General features: G+C 36.0%; 1 protein-coding gene across 3 annotated transcripts in view; it reads right to left on the bottom strand.

Moving 5' to 3' along the window:
• Nucleotides 1-15,654, bottom strand: part of LOC136032698 (phosphoenolpyruvate carboxykinase, cytosolic [GTP]-like) — a 102,718-nt gene that overhangs the window by 17,415 nt on the left and 69,649 nt on the right. For all 3 annotated transcript variants that reach the window (XM_065713002.1, XM_065713001.1, XM_065713000.1), the window contains exons 7-8: nt 12,297-12,510; nt 4,092-4,246 (exon numbers count right to left, since the gene is read on the bottom strand). In XM_065713002.1, coding sequence (XP_065569074.1) covers nt 4,092-4,246; nt 12,297-12,510 — 369 coding nt within the window. The remainder of the gene's footprint in view (nt 1-4,091; nt 4,247-12,296; nt 12,511-15,654) is intronic.

Below are 15,654 nucleotides of genomic sequence, written 5' to 3'. Positions count from 1 at the left end.
CAGAATGCTGGCAATCAATTAAATGCCAATAACACACCAAACTCCAGCAGGTGTTCTACCAAGATATATAGTCTTCTGTATCTTGAGATACAAATAGGCTACTCATCCTAACTGTGTCTCATGGCCTTCTTCACAAAGAGGTAGGCTGATAAAGTCAGGAAAACATCATTTTTTCCATCTTCAAAAAGATGCCAGAGTCTTCTTCAATATGGCGGTAATTCAAAATGAATTGTCAGTAAGTCAAGTGAGATTATAATTGTCATATCTATCGTCTAAAAGAGGCCAGAGTTTCATTTAGTATGGTTGTAATTCAAAATCGAATCATCACTTACTCAATTAAAATTGGAATCGTAATCTCACTTGACTTAGTGATGATTCAACTGAATTATAACCCCATTAAAGCCCCGTATTTTTTTGCATCTGGTCTTGCCACTTCTTTTAGTTTTTTTTCATTCTTGTCACAGGGACAACAGGACAAGGAAACTGACGGCCAAACTACATTGATTATCATGTCACAGAATAGACAGTTTTGTCAGAAAAGATCGAGACTCATGTCAGCGGACAAGACCAAAAAAAACACAGTTAGTGTGACAGGATTGACGAAGAAAACACTAATAAGATGAACAGAGCGCAACAAAGAGGAGGACAAGACTGAAAAAACTAGGCTTAAGTGGAACTCTGGCATCTTTTAGAGGATAGAGAACAAAATCATAGTCCCATTTGATCCGTGACAATTCATTTTGAATTAAATAAAAAAAACAAGTTTTTTAAATGAAAGTAAGGAGCGACATTAAAACTTAAAACGAACAGAAATTACTCCGTATATGAAAGGGGCTTTTCCTACTCAACACCCCGCTCTTTACGCTAAAGTTTGACTCTTTCTCTTAACTCTATATTTTAAAACAGTAAAAAACTATGGAAAACTATATTTTAAAACAGTAATTCCTCGATGGAAAGTTCCCCCAGCATATTCCCCTCTTCTCAACCCCTGTCTCCAACCAAAAAATCCTCCTGAAAACGCCTGTACACTTCCCAATAACCATTACTATATGTAAGCACTGGTCAAAGTTTTGAACTTGTAACCCTCCCACGGGGACTGTGAGGAGTAAGTCGTCCCAAAAGACATAGTTATAAGGTTTTTCGCCTACGCTGAATAAAATGGCTATCTCAGAATTTTGATCCGTTGACTTTGGGAAAATAATTAGCGTGGGAGGGGACCTAGGTGCCCTCCAATTTTTTTGGTCACTTAAAAAGGGCACTAGAACTTTTCATTTCCGTTAGAATGAGCCCTCTCGCAACATTCTAGGACAACTGGGTCGATACGATCACCCCTGGGAAAAAAACAAAAAAACAACAACAAAAAAACAAATAAACACGCATCCGTGATCTGCCTTCTGGCAAAAAATATAAAATTCTACATTTTTGTAGATAGGAGCTTGAAACTTCTACAGTAGGGTTCTCTGATACGCTGAATCTGATGGCGTGATTTTCGTTAAGATTCTATGACTTTTAGGGGGTGTTTCCCCCTATTTTCTAAAATAACCGCAAATTTTCTCAGGCTCGTAACTTTTGATGGGTAAGACTAAACTTGATGAAACTTATATATTTAAAATCAGCATTAAAATGCGATTCTTTTGATGTAGCTATTGGTACCAAAATTCCATTTTTTAGACTTTTGGTTACTATTGAGCCGGGTCGCTCCTTACTACAGTTCGTTACCACGAACTGCTTGATTAACGCCATATGAAAGGAGACTGTGGCACAATACTGCGTTCCTGACTTTATCTGACTATAGAAAAAATATTGTGTTCCTGACTGGGCTGATAGGACTACAACAAGTTAGTGTAACTTCAAATGACTGCACTCTAACCAGAAACTAACTTTTCACTATAATAATAAGCTGATCTGTAACATTTTAATCCAAATATCCATATGCGCACCTAAAGAGGCCTTTCCTAAAATCAGCACATTCCAGAATGCATGCGACACTACATTTCAAATTTCTGAATCGAAAGAGAAACTGCCATCTAAATACTTACTTCACGCCATGATCAAAATGACAGGGGGCAGTAACGAACCTATCAAATGACAATGAAATATTGTAAACCAAAAAGGCAATGTCTATGGTAATGTGTTGGCAAGCTGACGCACTGAAAATAAGGACATTAGGAAGTTTTTCAAAAATAGGCTTTTTTAAAGACCACTATGACTTTAGGTACCCTGAGAGACTTTAGGGATCGATGTACGGCCCCTGGAATCGACTCTCATTCAATAATATTTGTTTTTCCGTAAAATAAATCCATGCATTTTTTCTCATTGTGGCTGGGCTTTTAAAACTGAACCCAGGGGTCACTGTATAGAAATGAACAAATCTAATCTGTTTAAACTTTTACATGTCGTATGCAACTACTTGACAAGACTATAAACCAAATTAAACCCTGAACTTAGTAACTTTGATTTTACTTTGATTACCGATATTACGGTCAACAATAAAATAAAACATAGCATCTATAATGAGGAAAGAACCCTCATATGAACTTGTTTACCTCAGACAGCCTAAGTAAGGTAGCAGGAAGTTAAGTCGCATCAGTTCCAATTTCTTGAAATAGGAGCCGTGTTGAGAATAGCTGTTATACACTCATGCAGCTGGTAATTCAGCTTATGCAGCTACTTGGCAAGACAGAAACTAAGGTCAGGCAGAGGGCTACAGCACTGTTAAGCAAAAACAGCCAATTAACGTCACTGATAGTTGAGGGTAGAACCTCCGATTGAACGAGACATTTCTCCGAAGAAAATTTAAATAGCGATTAAGACCTCACTGCCTTTCCATCACAAACACCAAAAACAAGAAGAACAGTAGGGAACTTCTCAAGACAATGGGAAACAAATTAGAATGAATATTTCGGCTCTATGTCAAAGGGCCGTCTTCAGCAATACAAAAATATATAAGAAGAAACAACTTACAACAGAATAAAATCAATAAAACTAAAATGAAAAATTTTTCAATCAACAGTCCCAGCATCCTTACCTCAGCGAAGTTCAACCAGGACTCGTTCATTCTAATATTCATTCTAATTTGTTTCCCACTGTCTTGAGAAATCCCCTATTGTTCTTCTTGCTTTTGGTGTCTGCGAAGAAAATTTCTTAAAAAAAGACTTGTTTGAATGCCTATCTAAAACAATACTTATAATGCACAGTCAACTTTGCACATTTTTTGAAAAGGAAGCATGTATCCATTTCAAATCAAATACTCCGGGCGGGAAAAATATATTTCTCAAATATGATCCAAAACAGAAGCGAACCGTAAACATACTCCTGTGAAAACCGAGTTTAATTGGATACCGTCAATTAATGGATGATGTCACAAATCGATAGATGCCAAAAACCTAAAAATTTACCTTTTTATGCCACTGTTTTTCAATGATTTTCAAGAAGTGAGTTTTCCTTATTGTGGGTTTTTTTTTATGAAACCCATAAATGTTCCAATAGGGATAGGTCCTTTTATTAGAAACCTATTGCTATTTTGACGACACAGTCAGTCATCAATATCATCAGTAGAAATCCGTAGAGAAACTAAAGTATTAAAATTACAACAAACTATATTTAAACAAAACAAAATAATAATTCCCGGGTCACAGCAAGCTTCCGATTCATTTGCTTAGAGGGTTATAACTGGGTTCTTGTTCCATCATAGAAAGGCAGCGTGGTCTTGGAAAGACGACATCGCAAGGTAGAACTAGTGCGTTAGTTTTGCGCATCTAGGAATGCACAATTGTTCACACACACAGACGAATTACGCTTTCTGTGAGAGCCTTTGACCGGTTTTCGGTTTCGCAAAATCATTTATATGCACCCGACATAAATGAATGAAGCAGATGCACGAGCCATCTGTAAAAAAAGCTGCATGTTACAAAACTTTCGCCTTTTCACTAAAATGTACCTGTTTGACCAAGGAATTAGGTCATGGGTTACCTTAGACTTATCTGTGACCAAACAGTGAGGATGGTTAATATACCTTTTTCTTTTACTTTGCTGTAGCTGAATACTGCAAAACACTTCTTAATTTAGAAGGTGGATAAAATTTAGCTTACCTCACCAAGCCAGGAGGTAATTGAAACATCGGGTGAAACCTCTTTTTCCATACCTTCCCAAAAGACACCACCATCTGAGGTTTTGGCAACGTTAGTGAATATTGTATTCTTTTCACAGGTTTTCATTGCATTGGGATTGGTTTCCATGTTTGTGCCTAAAATTAAGTATAGTTGTAAATTTAAATTTACAAATATAAATTAAATATATTACAAATTGACAAAATTATAAATTTGTAAGTTAAGTAAATTTGAAAATAAAACCGTAGGTAATAAGGTAAAAAAAATAACAACAAACTAATGGCTTACGAAAGTTTCTAACACAAAATTATTACTAAGAAATGAATAGATAGAAAAAAGGGATGATCATTGTATTTCAGAATCTTTATCAATTAGTAAAGTAAGCTCAACAGATTTCATATTTATATAAATTATTATTTTTCATTAGATAAAAATTACCTGATTGGTAAGTATTATGAATTAACAACCAACTAATAATTATAAATATCAATACTTATTAATTTTAATTATTTGATAAATTCAATAATTATTAAGATTGAATAAGGCATCGCATCCGGAAAATGGATAAGCAATTTGTACGCCAACCCCCTGACAAAGAAATATAACTTAAAACTTATAAAACGACGGCAAATTATTATGTCGTAGTTGCAGCGGTAGGTGTAACCTAGTAAAGGGCGAACATGGCCCATAGTAACCCAACATTAATTACTTTGAAAAAGAATAGGATCTAAGTAAGAAGTGTATCAACTGAAATCGCTAGGATCAAAAATACTGTACAGGGATGCAGCCCTCAGGCATGAACAATAGGTTGCACTGATGTCGTCTTTATTCCGTTTTTCCCCTACGCTGCGAGTGGGGCACCGGAACATCCGAAAGAGCTGTTCAAACGCTCATTTTAAAGAAAATTGCAAAATCTAGTACCTTTTAGAATTAAAAAACAAAAAAATTAAACAAAATCAATTTTTTGACAACAAACTGCATTTTCGTATACAAGACGATATACGACGTCATGCTGTAGGTTACAACCATAAATGACCTTGAGAGTAAAAAAATATTATGATGACGTAAGTTACAATGACGTCAGTACCATCAGTATATGAAAGGGCGACGGGTTACACCGCATTAGCTTTTTAAATTGGTAATTCGCAATGTTATATCATGATAAAGAACGACTTTGCTGCCTTATTCCCTGGTGCTCATTGTTTACAATTATAACAAATCGTTCTTTACTATGTGCAATATACACATCAGCTATAGTTGCCCCTTAGAAGCATTCATCAGTTACATCAAGAGAGTTTTATGGGGTTTCATATGACGCGGAAGCTTCATGACATTTCTGTTTTATTATGTCCCACGACATTTTTATAACTACTATTACTAGCAATAACTCACTGCAGCATCAAGCGTCCTGAAGCCAACACAGCTAAACACGCACCCCTCAATCACAATCTATTCAAAGCCCCCCTCTTTACACCCTTTTTTCTCTAAAAAATAGCATTAGAAAGCGGAACTGAACACCGTTTTTCATATAGCTTACTATTTAAGAAAGGGGTCAGTCTGCTGAGTACCCAAAACATTCCGTAGACAATTTCTCTGGAAAGTTTCAAGCAAATTCTCCGTTTTTCGGAGCGCCATCGCCTCAGGACCATATTTGATAACTGTCATTACTGTAGCTTCCAAAATTCTAATCTTGGTTCGCATACTTATCTTCCTATTTTTCCAAACTTTTTCCAACTGTGAAAAACACCCTGCACCTTGGCTTTTCTACTATCAACATTTTGACTGTACCAACCATTCTTATTAGTAATACTACCTAGGCAAGTGAAGCTATCGATTTGATCGATCTTTTCGTTACCTAGCATCACCTCTTCACCTTCACTTATTCGTACCCTTAGCGAATTAGTCTTCTTGACATAAATTTTCCATTCCATTCTTGCACCCTGAACTTGCACCCTAAAACCTCCACAAATTCTTTCTTTTTGTTTAAATTTTCATATAGGATACTACTGTAGTGAACTATACCTGACAAGCCCTAAAAAAAACACCATTAGCACCTAAGTTACAAACAAACCTTTATTTGATTTTTCAATTTTTAGCGCTGTTGGCAAAGTTCTTTTCCCTATTTTGAAAAATAAATTAATGTCCAAATTTTTCGGACAAACCCCTTTCTAGATATTGAACCAAACTTGACTTTTGCTTCTCTATTAATCGCTGTTTCTTAATTACTATTAAATAGAAAAAAAACAAGCTTTTTTTAAACTGAAAGTAAGGAGTGACATTAAAACTTAAAACGAACAGAAATTATTCCGTATATGAAAGGGGCTGTTCCCTCCTCAACGCTCCGCTCATTACGCTAAAAATTTTATTGTTTTAAAAAGTAGAGTTGGGAAGAATAGGCGTAGGAGGGGGGCTAGTTGCCCTCCAATATTTTTGGTCACATAAAAAAGACACTAGAACTTTTAATTTGCGTTAAAATGAGCCCTCTCACAACATTCTAGAACCACCGGATCGACACTCTCATCCCTGGGAAGAAAATAAAAAAAACAAACAAACAGATAAACAAATAAATGCGCATCCGCGATCTTTCTTCTGGTAAAAAAATTACAAATTCCACGTTTTTGTAGATATGAGCTTGAAACTGCCACAGTAGGGTTCTGTGATACGCTGAATCTGATAGTGATTTTCATTAAGATTCTATGACTTTTATGGGGTGTTTCCCCCTTTTTTCAAAAATAGGGCGAATTTTCTCAAACTCGTAACTTTTAATGGGTAAGACTAAATTTGATGAAACTTATATATTTAAAATCAGCGTAAAAATCCGATTCTTTTGAAGTATATATTGTTGTCAAAATTTCGTGCCAGGTCGCTCCTTACTTACAGTTCGTTACCACGAACTGTTTGATATTCTTCCATGCCTCTGCTTTAAATGAGTCTACCGCTATCATTTACAATTTTGAGCGGTTCTAGAACTGTACAGAACTTTCAAATGTAAGGATTGGCATTGGATCAGTCAAGTCTTGAAATAGGATAGACAATAAGGAATGGGCGGGGGTGGTATTACTTGAATTTCATAGGTTTTGAGATGAAATATGATAAGAATATGGTGTATTTGTTCTAACATTAATACCACGTCTTAGAAACCACAAACTGAATTGTATCTTTACCTAATCAGTTGCCACAGTGCTGTGGTGAACTGATTCTGCTTCAAACCTGAAGGATTCGACTTCGTCCCACACTGTGGTAACAACTAAGTTGAACGTTGCCACTCCAAAACAATGAGCTGTCGCGAATCAAAGAAAAACAAATCAAAATGAATCAACTGTCATTCTCAGAATGACGAACTGAGCCTCATATGTCTTTCACTTCTTTAATTTAACTTTTGAGTGCCAAGTTTTAAAATCAAAAAACATAAAAGAAACCACTACCAGCCGGTGCATTGCCTTGTTTAACTTTGTGTATCGTGGATGGGTTAATGTTAATGGGAATCACTTAGATTCTTTTTTTCGTTTCTTTTTCCCTGCGCTCCCGGCCATAGAGCATATTTGATATTGTTCCTGTTGACTACTACTACTACAATTACTAACAACTCACCGCAGCAACAAACCGCCTGAGGCCAACACAGCTACGTACACTCTTCCTCTATTCTAATCTATTCAAGGCCTCCCTCTTTACACCCTCCTAGGAAGTTCCCGTTTCCTTTAAATCGTTCTTTATAGCATCCTCCCATTCCATACGAGGACAACCTGTATTCCGTTTAGCTCTTGACGGTTGGGCGAAAAGTATAATCCTCGGCAATCTGTCATCCTTCATCCACAGAACGTGCCTTAGCCATCTCAACCCTTCTTTCATTATGGCCCTAGAAAGTGGGATTGAACTCCATCTTCCGTACAGCCTACTGTTTGAAATAAGGCCGGTCAACCGGGTACGCCAGAACAATCCATGGGCTGTTGACTGCTGAGCATTAATACTGAATGCATATTTGTTATACATTTCATTTTGTTGGGATAAATGCTATCTTATATTTTTAGGCAACAGGGAGCACTCTGGAATGCTATTATTATGGTTTGATCGATAGAGACTTCACTAATCTGGCTCTTGCCAAAAAAAAGAAACAATGGATAAATCAAATACTTTACCTAGTAAAGGACGTACTACCGCAGCTAACTAGCAAAGGAGGAACCCCATGGTAACCCAAAATTAATAATTTTGAAAAAAAGTTGTAAAGAAATAAAAAGCACACCATTGGAATGGCCATCTCCAAAAACCGTGTCCCCCGGCTTGAACAACAAGGAAAATGACTTCTTTTTTCGCATGAGCACCAATGTTTTCTGTTTTTTTTTCCGTTTGTCTTTCCTCCACTATTAGCAGGGCTCTGGGTCACCATAGAGCTGTTTAGTGGACCATTTTAAATGGAATTAGTTTAGCTAATGCCTTTCGTAACTAACAACATACCATATTTAAAATAAAATCAATTTTTTTGACAAACAATCGCATCTCCGTATACAAGATGATTAATGAAGTCATAATCGTAGGTTACAAACGTGAATGACGTTAAAAGTAAAACTATATGGTGACGTTAGTTATATAGACATCTGTGCCACCAGCATATAATTACGTCACACCGTTAGTGTATAAAAATATGTCAGGTCGCGTCTCATTAACAATATAAGTGTTAATTCGTGATGGTGTCATTGATACTAAAAAAACGACTTCGCTGCCTGATTCCTTGGGGTTCGTTCTTTACTATTCCAACTTGAAAAAGTCAAAGGCTTTTCCTTCTGTGTAATACACATTAATCATAGTTGCCCCTTAAAAGCATACATAAATTAAACAAAGAAAGTTACTTTGAAGATAGTTTCATAGGGCTTCGTATGACCGCTACGGCACCATAAACTTCCATTTTATTACGTTACAGCATTATACGAAATTTTTACTATTCTACTACTAACACAAAGCTACCTCAGGCTACCGTAGCTACGCACACTCCTTCATCCCAATCGATTCAAGGGCTCCTCTGTACACTCTCTCAGGAAGTTCCCATTATCCCTAAAACTTCCCTTATGACATCCTCCCACCCAATTCAGGGACGACCCGCTTTTCGTTTGGCCCTAAGCGATTGGCCAGTAAGGAAGATCTTTAGCAATCTATCAGGACTTATATAAACCATCTCAACCTTTCTCTAGTTATAGGCATAGAAAGCGGGATTGAACCACATTTATCGTACAGCTTAGTGTTGGAGATACGGTTAGTCACTTGGGTATCCAAAACAATATCTATGGAAAACATCTAACAAATTCCCTTCGGTTTTCGGAGCGCCCACGCTTCAGAGCAATATTTTTTATCACAGTAGCTTCCAATATTCCAATCTTGGCTCGCAGACCTATGTTCCTATTCTGACAAACTTTTTTCAAATGTGAAAAAATATCCTGAGCCTAGGCTATTCTACTTTTAACATCTTTACCGTACCCACTGTCTTATTATTATTTCTATCGAGGTAGGTGAAGCTGTCTACTTCATCGATCTTCTCGTTACCCAACATCACCTCTTCACCTTCACTTATTCCTATTTTTAGTCCTAGGAAAACACCAGTTGCCCCTTTTAAAAGTAACTTTCCTCCCACCCAATTAAGGGACGACCTACTTTTCTTTTGGCCCTAAACGATTGGCCAGCAAGGAAGATCTTTAGCAATCTGTCAGAACCTGTCTATGCCATCCACTTGATCAGCAGTCCACTTGATCAATCTTCTTGTTACCCAACATCACCGCTTTACCTTCACTTATTCCGACTTTTGGTCGGAATAATTTAGTTCATTATTTTCTCTGACTGCAAAAATGTACTCAACGATGCGGCAACCTATGTAGGTTCGGTTATTCCTCCATCATTCACGACCAGTTTTGCTGGTAATGTTGAAGACTTAGTGGTTGGCTGTAATACCGAGTTAATAATTTGCCAAACAAAAAGTTCGGACACAACTGCAACCAAATTATCTTCTATACTGAAATTTATTGCGCTGCTGACTTGTAATATGAAAATCCAGTCGATTGTGATGAAATTGTGGATTCGATTGGGTTTCCTGTTAGGTGAAATTAGCTTTTATTATTTTTTTCAGAAATTGCATTTCGTTAATATTATCTTTTGTTTCTTACAAAAACCACTTGGTATAATAACTTTCTTTCAAATAAGCGATCACACATAATGTTTGAGTACCCAAAAAGCGGCGACGATAAAAAAAAACCCATAACGAGTAAAAAAGAGACAAATAACTGCTTTAAACGCAAAACACGTTTTTTCTGCGTTGCTGAAGATGGGGGACTGCAATCCTTCAACGGGGGTTTTTGGTTATGGTGATTCCAATATTTTTATTTTGATCCAATACCATTTTCGCAGGTACTCAGCTTTTTTTTTTTTTTTTTTTTTTTTTTTACAGCCTGAATTAGTATTCATAAATGTTTATTTCGGAATACATTTTCGCCATTAGAATTAACCAAAATAAAAAATAACGTTCCTGAATCTTAAGGTTATACTATGGGGTACTGTGGGGGCGCAGTAGGTTTGACCTTAGATTGGTAATATGGGACTCAGAGATCAACCCCGGCAGTAGCAATACACCGCAGGGCCAGACGCAGTAAAGAAGCATCTTTAATCCGATTACTTACTTGTTATACTAAGGGCTAGAACTCAGTTTCTACTAGGTTGCATCTAGCGCTGCAACCATGAATAGATATTCCACCACAGAAATCAATGATTCCAGGCATTTTGTTCCGCAAAACAACAATTGGAACAATTTTAGTTCATGTAGGGCAGATATGATATCAGTTCAAAATCAGGATCGTGCTCACTCTTTGATTTACCCTACATGGATAAATTTCCGGGGAGTAAAATTATCCGTTGAGCGAAATTATCACATCCCACTTAATTGCTTTCACAAATATTAACTACCAAAGAAAAGAAATGACCTGCTGCATTTTAATTAAATGGACTATGGAGTGTTCAAAATATTAAATTGTTTTTTTTTTTCTTGGGACGGATTTTCAAACAGAAGGACAATCTCTGATCACAATATGTTACACGAGGCCTCGACACTGTTTACAAAGAGAAACATTGTGACGCACTGAGTTTTGATTCTTATTTTATCGTTTTTTTTTTTACTATTTTTTTTTTAGTTACGGCGGCTAATTGGCTAAGAGCCCTTTAGGGAAAGTTCTAGTCGAGGTTCTTACTATCTCCCATTATTACAATTTTTACAATTTTTGCAGGTGCAATAACCTTATAATTATTGTCACAGTTTTTTTTTTGTCAAAAAACTAAAACCCAGTTTCAAGCCAAAGCCTGTACCTTTGCCACTCTCCTTTTTTTAAGGCTCAAGAGTTTCTGTTTAAAGCAGATTTCCCAACTTGTAAAAAATCAAAATGAGACAAATTTTCAATTAGGTAAAACGGCAGAACTAACAAAACAGCCCTATTTTTACACGAGCTTGATTTTGAGGATATATTTATGATAAATTTCTTCGATCCAAAGTTTCAAAACTCAGTAATCCGAAGCGTGCAAACTTTGAGATTATCAGCTATTTGGCTGCACAGTCAAGTACTCCTAAGAAAGGACTGTTCTTGAGTGGCAAGATCCAAAACCAGAGAACGATCTCTTATTCTCCATTATTAGTTAGTGCTAATTCTATATCAATAATTTTAGTAATTAATATTAAATATAAATAAAAAAATAATATTAATATTAATAATAAAATAGTTTATTAATAAACAATCTTGCCTGAAAACTGAGAAGCTCCATTCAATTCGCTTCAAATCCTTGTTCAAGAAAAACAGAAAAGGTATTTGCTACTTGTTTCTTTTCTGTTTTTAAACACCCTGCTTCTTGTACTTATTAAAAAAAAAGCTTTTTCATTTTTATTTTATTAAAAATAAAAAAAAAATTTCTTTTTTATTAAAAAAAAAAAGAACAGAACAGAACCCTACTAAACTATATGTTCATTTCAATTTCTACAATAATGATTTTCCACGATAGTAGTAGTGGTCTAAAGTTTAATCAGACATGCCATAATGGGTTTGAAGCTAACACGAACAACCTGAATTCGGTATGTGTATTTAACATATGGGTTGCAGATAGGGCTAAAAATTTACCAAATTTTACTTCCCTTACACAAAAAAACATAAGAAAATATTCTATCAATACCTGGTGCGACCCCGAAAAATCCATTTTCTGGATTTATAGCTCTCAGAACTCCGTTTTTATCAAAGCGCATCCATGCAATGTCATCTCCAACGCATTCGACTTTGTATCCTGGTAGAGTGGACGTCAACATAGCCAAGTTGGTTTTACCACAAGCACTGGGAAAGGCAGCAGCTATGTATCTTTTAACGCCTTGTGGATTTGTTATGCCAACAATCTGAAATAAAAAATTGAAATCAAATTACGAAATGAAATGATGATTATTAATAAAAACATAATGTAAACATTACTTTCAGAATAAACCTTCTTCAATATTTCTAAGAAAAATAGTCCTGCATTATTTTTAAAATTTTCAGAGACATTCAAAATTTGAAGCCTGAAAACCCTTCGAAAACGAAGTCAGATCGATCTGATTCCAGAATAATCGATCTGATTCCAGAATAATCGATCTGATTACTTGATTCGATTCCAGAAAGTATCATCCACCTAGTTCTAATACTATTTTCTTAATGAATCTAAGAAAATTTGATTATTTACACACACCCCCCCCTGCCCCCTTAAAAAAGACAAAACTAAAAATTTAAAGGATCTTACTAGAATTTCCACCCTCCTTAAATACCGTATGATGGTCGTTAGGGCCACTCGTAAGAGTTTCGTTTACGGAGGGAGAGCACATAAGAACAGGCAAGCCTTTTCTTGTCTTTTCTTTGTTCACTAACCTTGTTAGCATGGAGGTTGATTTGTTCGTATCTTTTTGGCCAATCTATTTTTTAACTTTGTGGGTACTAATTTTTTTAATGGTGTTGCTGTGAATGATGCATTTTCAATTACGCATAAATTTTTTTTTTTTTTTTGGGTGTTACCGCAAAAAAAGGGAAGCATATGAGAGTAAGCAAACAAAGAAATATCCCATGACTAAGTGAAAAAAAATTAATGGACCACTAAAAAAAGGTAAGAAAAACAATAATATAACGAGCTTCTGGTGTCATATTTCTCATTAACCAGCATATCGTTGAAGTGCAGTCTTTCCAGTCAATGAATTTTTGAATTTTGTAGAAAAGCGAAATGTTGATACCGGTGTTAGACCAATAGTTTAGATACCCAAGAATGTTGAGACCCATACTCATTAGATTCTTCACTAGCTTCAAGTACGGGTCCTAAGTCACTCTTTAACACAACCAGACCTCATTTCTTAAATTAATAAAACCTTGACAATACGCTTCCTCATTTTCTCCCCGACGTAAAACCCTCTCATTATTTAAACTAACAAAAATTCAATTAATGTTAAAACAAAACGAAAAATATCTAAACGTCATTTAGCTTAAACTAAGCTTTAACTTCTTAACCTTCAGCTGACTATTTCTTTTAATTATTCTTGAAAGAGTTAAAGGAGCTCCTACATCCCATTTCCATACTCTAACACAAGCTACATCCAGGGGAAAATCAAAATTCACGTGTCAGGGTTCATTTCCCTTTGAAGCCCAAGTAGACTGCCTGTTTCGACCAGTTTGTTTACGAAAAATCTTGTAACCACCTTGTAGCCCCAAGACAGTCACAAGATTTTCATGATTGTTTGTACAATTTCTTGTTTGAAAAAAAAAGAAAGCCCATTCTTATATCAAATCAAAAGAATTACAATCAAGTAGTCGTGGGTATCAAGCCATGGCATAATTGTAGAAAAGCCGAGACAGGTAGTCCGATTGAGTGAGAGGCAAATCTGGCATAAGCCCTTATTAGGATTGTATAAAAATGATGTCAGTTAATTAGTTAATAGATAAGTCTATCTATCATCCGTTCATGCGTCATTCCTAGGGCAGAACTAAGGTAGATAGTCATAGAACCTACAGATATTGTACCAACAATCATGAAATCTTGTAACCGCCTTGTAGGTTCAAGACGGTAAATGAAATGAGGCATTTGTAACTTACGAACGGGTGATCAGATCTTAATGAAATTTGATATCTAGAACGATCTTGTGCTTTACAACTTTTATTTCAAATCCCGACCAGATCTGGTAACAGTGGGGGGGGGGGGGGGTTGGAGCGGGAAACCGGAATTCTTGGAAAACTTGAAAATTGAGGTATCTTACGAATGGGTAATCGGATCTTAATGAAACTTGATATATAGAAGAATCTTATGTCTCAGATGCTCCATTTTCAATTCGAATCAGATCCGGGGACACAGGGGGTTGGAGCGGGAAACAGAAATCTTGAAAACCGGAAATCTTGGAAAACACTTACGAGTGGAGAAATCGGGATGAAACTTGATGGGAAGAATAAGCAAAAGTTACAGATACGTGATTAACATAATTAGAACGGATACGTTCTCTTTGGGGGAGCTAGGGGGCGTTAATTAGGAAAAATTAGAAAAATTGAAATATTTTTAACTTAAGAACCGGTGACCGGATCTTATTGAAATTGTATATTTAGAAGGACCTCATGACTCAGAGCTCTTATTTAAAATCTCGACCAGATCTGTTGACATTGGGGGAGAGTTGGAGGGGTAAATCGGAAATCTTGGAAAACACTTAGAGTGGAGAGACCGGGATGAAACTTGGTGGGTAGAATAAGCAAATGTCATAGATACGTGATTGACGTAACTGGACTAGATCCGTTTTCTTTGGGGGAATCAGGGGGTGGAGTTCAGTGCTTTGGCGAGTTTGGTGGTTTTGGACGTGCTAGGACGATGAAAATTGGTAGGCATGTCAGGGAGCGGCACAAATTGACTTATAAAGGCATTTTCCCCGATTTTACCATCTGGGGGGGGGGCTGAAGGGAGAGGAAAAATCAGAAAAATTGAGGTATTTTTAAGTTACGAGTGGGTGATCGGATCTTAATGAATTTTGATATTTAGAAGGACTTCGTGACTCAGAGCTCTTATTCTAAATCCCGACAGGCATTAAGCCTCTGATTCTTAGAATTTTGCTAGAGCTCATACCATATGAGCTCTTCCCTCTTCCGACCTCGTCACAAGTTTTTAATGACATTTCTTGTGTTTTTAATTGCACACGTCTAAATTTAAAATTTGTATATTTTTTTAATACATTTTTATCTAGTTTTACCTTTTTGGTGCCTGTTTCGTTCGATGTTTATTTTTATCCCGTTTGTCGTTTTTTGACCCCGAAATTAGTATTGAGCCCATCCGGGCTTATGTATAGAAATGTTGTCAAATAAACATCTTATCTCATTTTTTATAGAATTTTAACTTCTTCAACCATCTTGAAACTAAGTACTACATAAATTTAAGAGTATTTTTAAATTCGTCATGACAAGTCCCTTCTACCCTAGAGATAGTTACCTCATTTGTTGCAGAGTAGATACATTTATAGCAGTATAAAAATGGAAAAAAAAAATAACAAACT

The sequence above is a fragment of the Artemia franciscana genome, chromosome 11 (genome assembly GCF_032884065.1).
Source record: "Artemia franciscana chromosome 11, ASM3288406v1, whole genome shotgun sequence".
In the NCBI taxonomy this organism is placed as follows: Eukaryota; Metazoa; Arthropoda; class Branchiopoda; order Anostraca; family Artemiidae; genus Artemia; species Artemia franciscana.
Note: the sequence above shows the minus strand (reverse complement) of the source record. Positions and strands in the feature narration are given on the sequence as shown.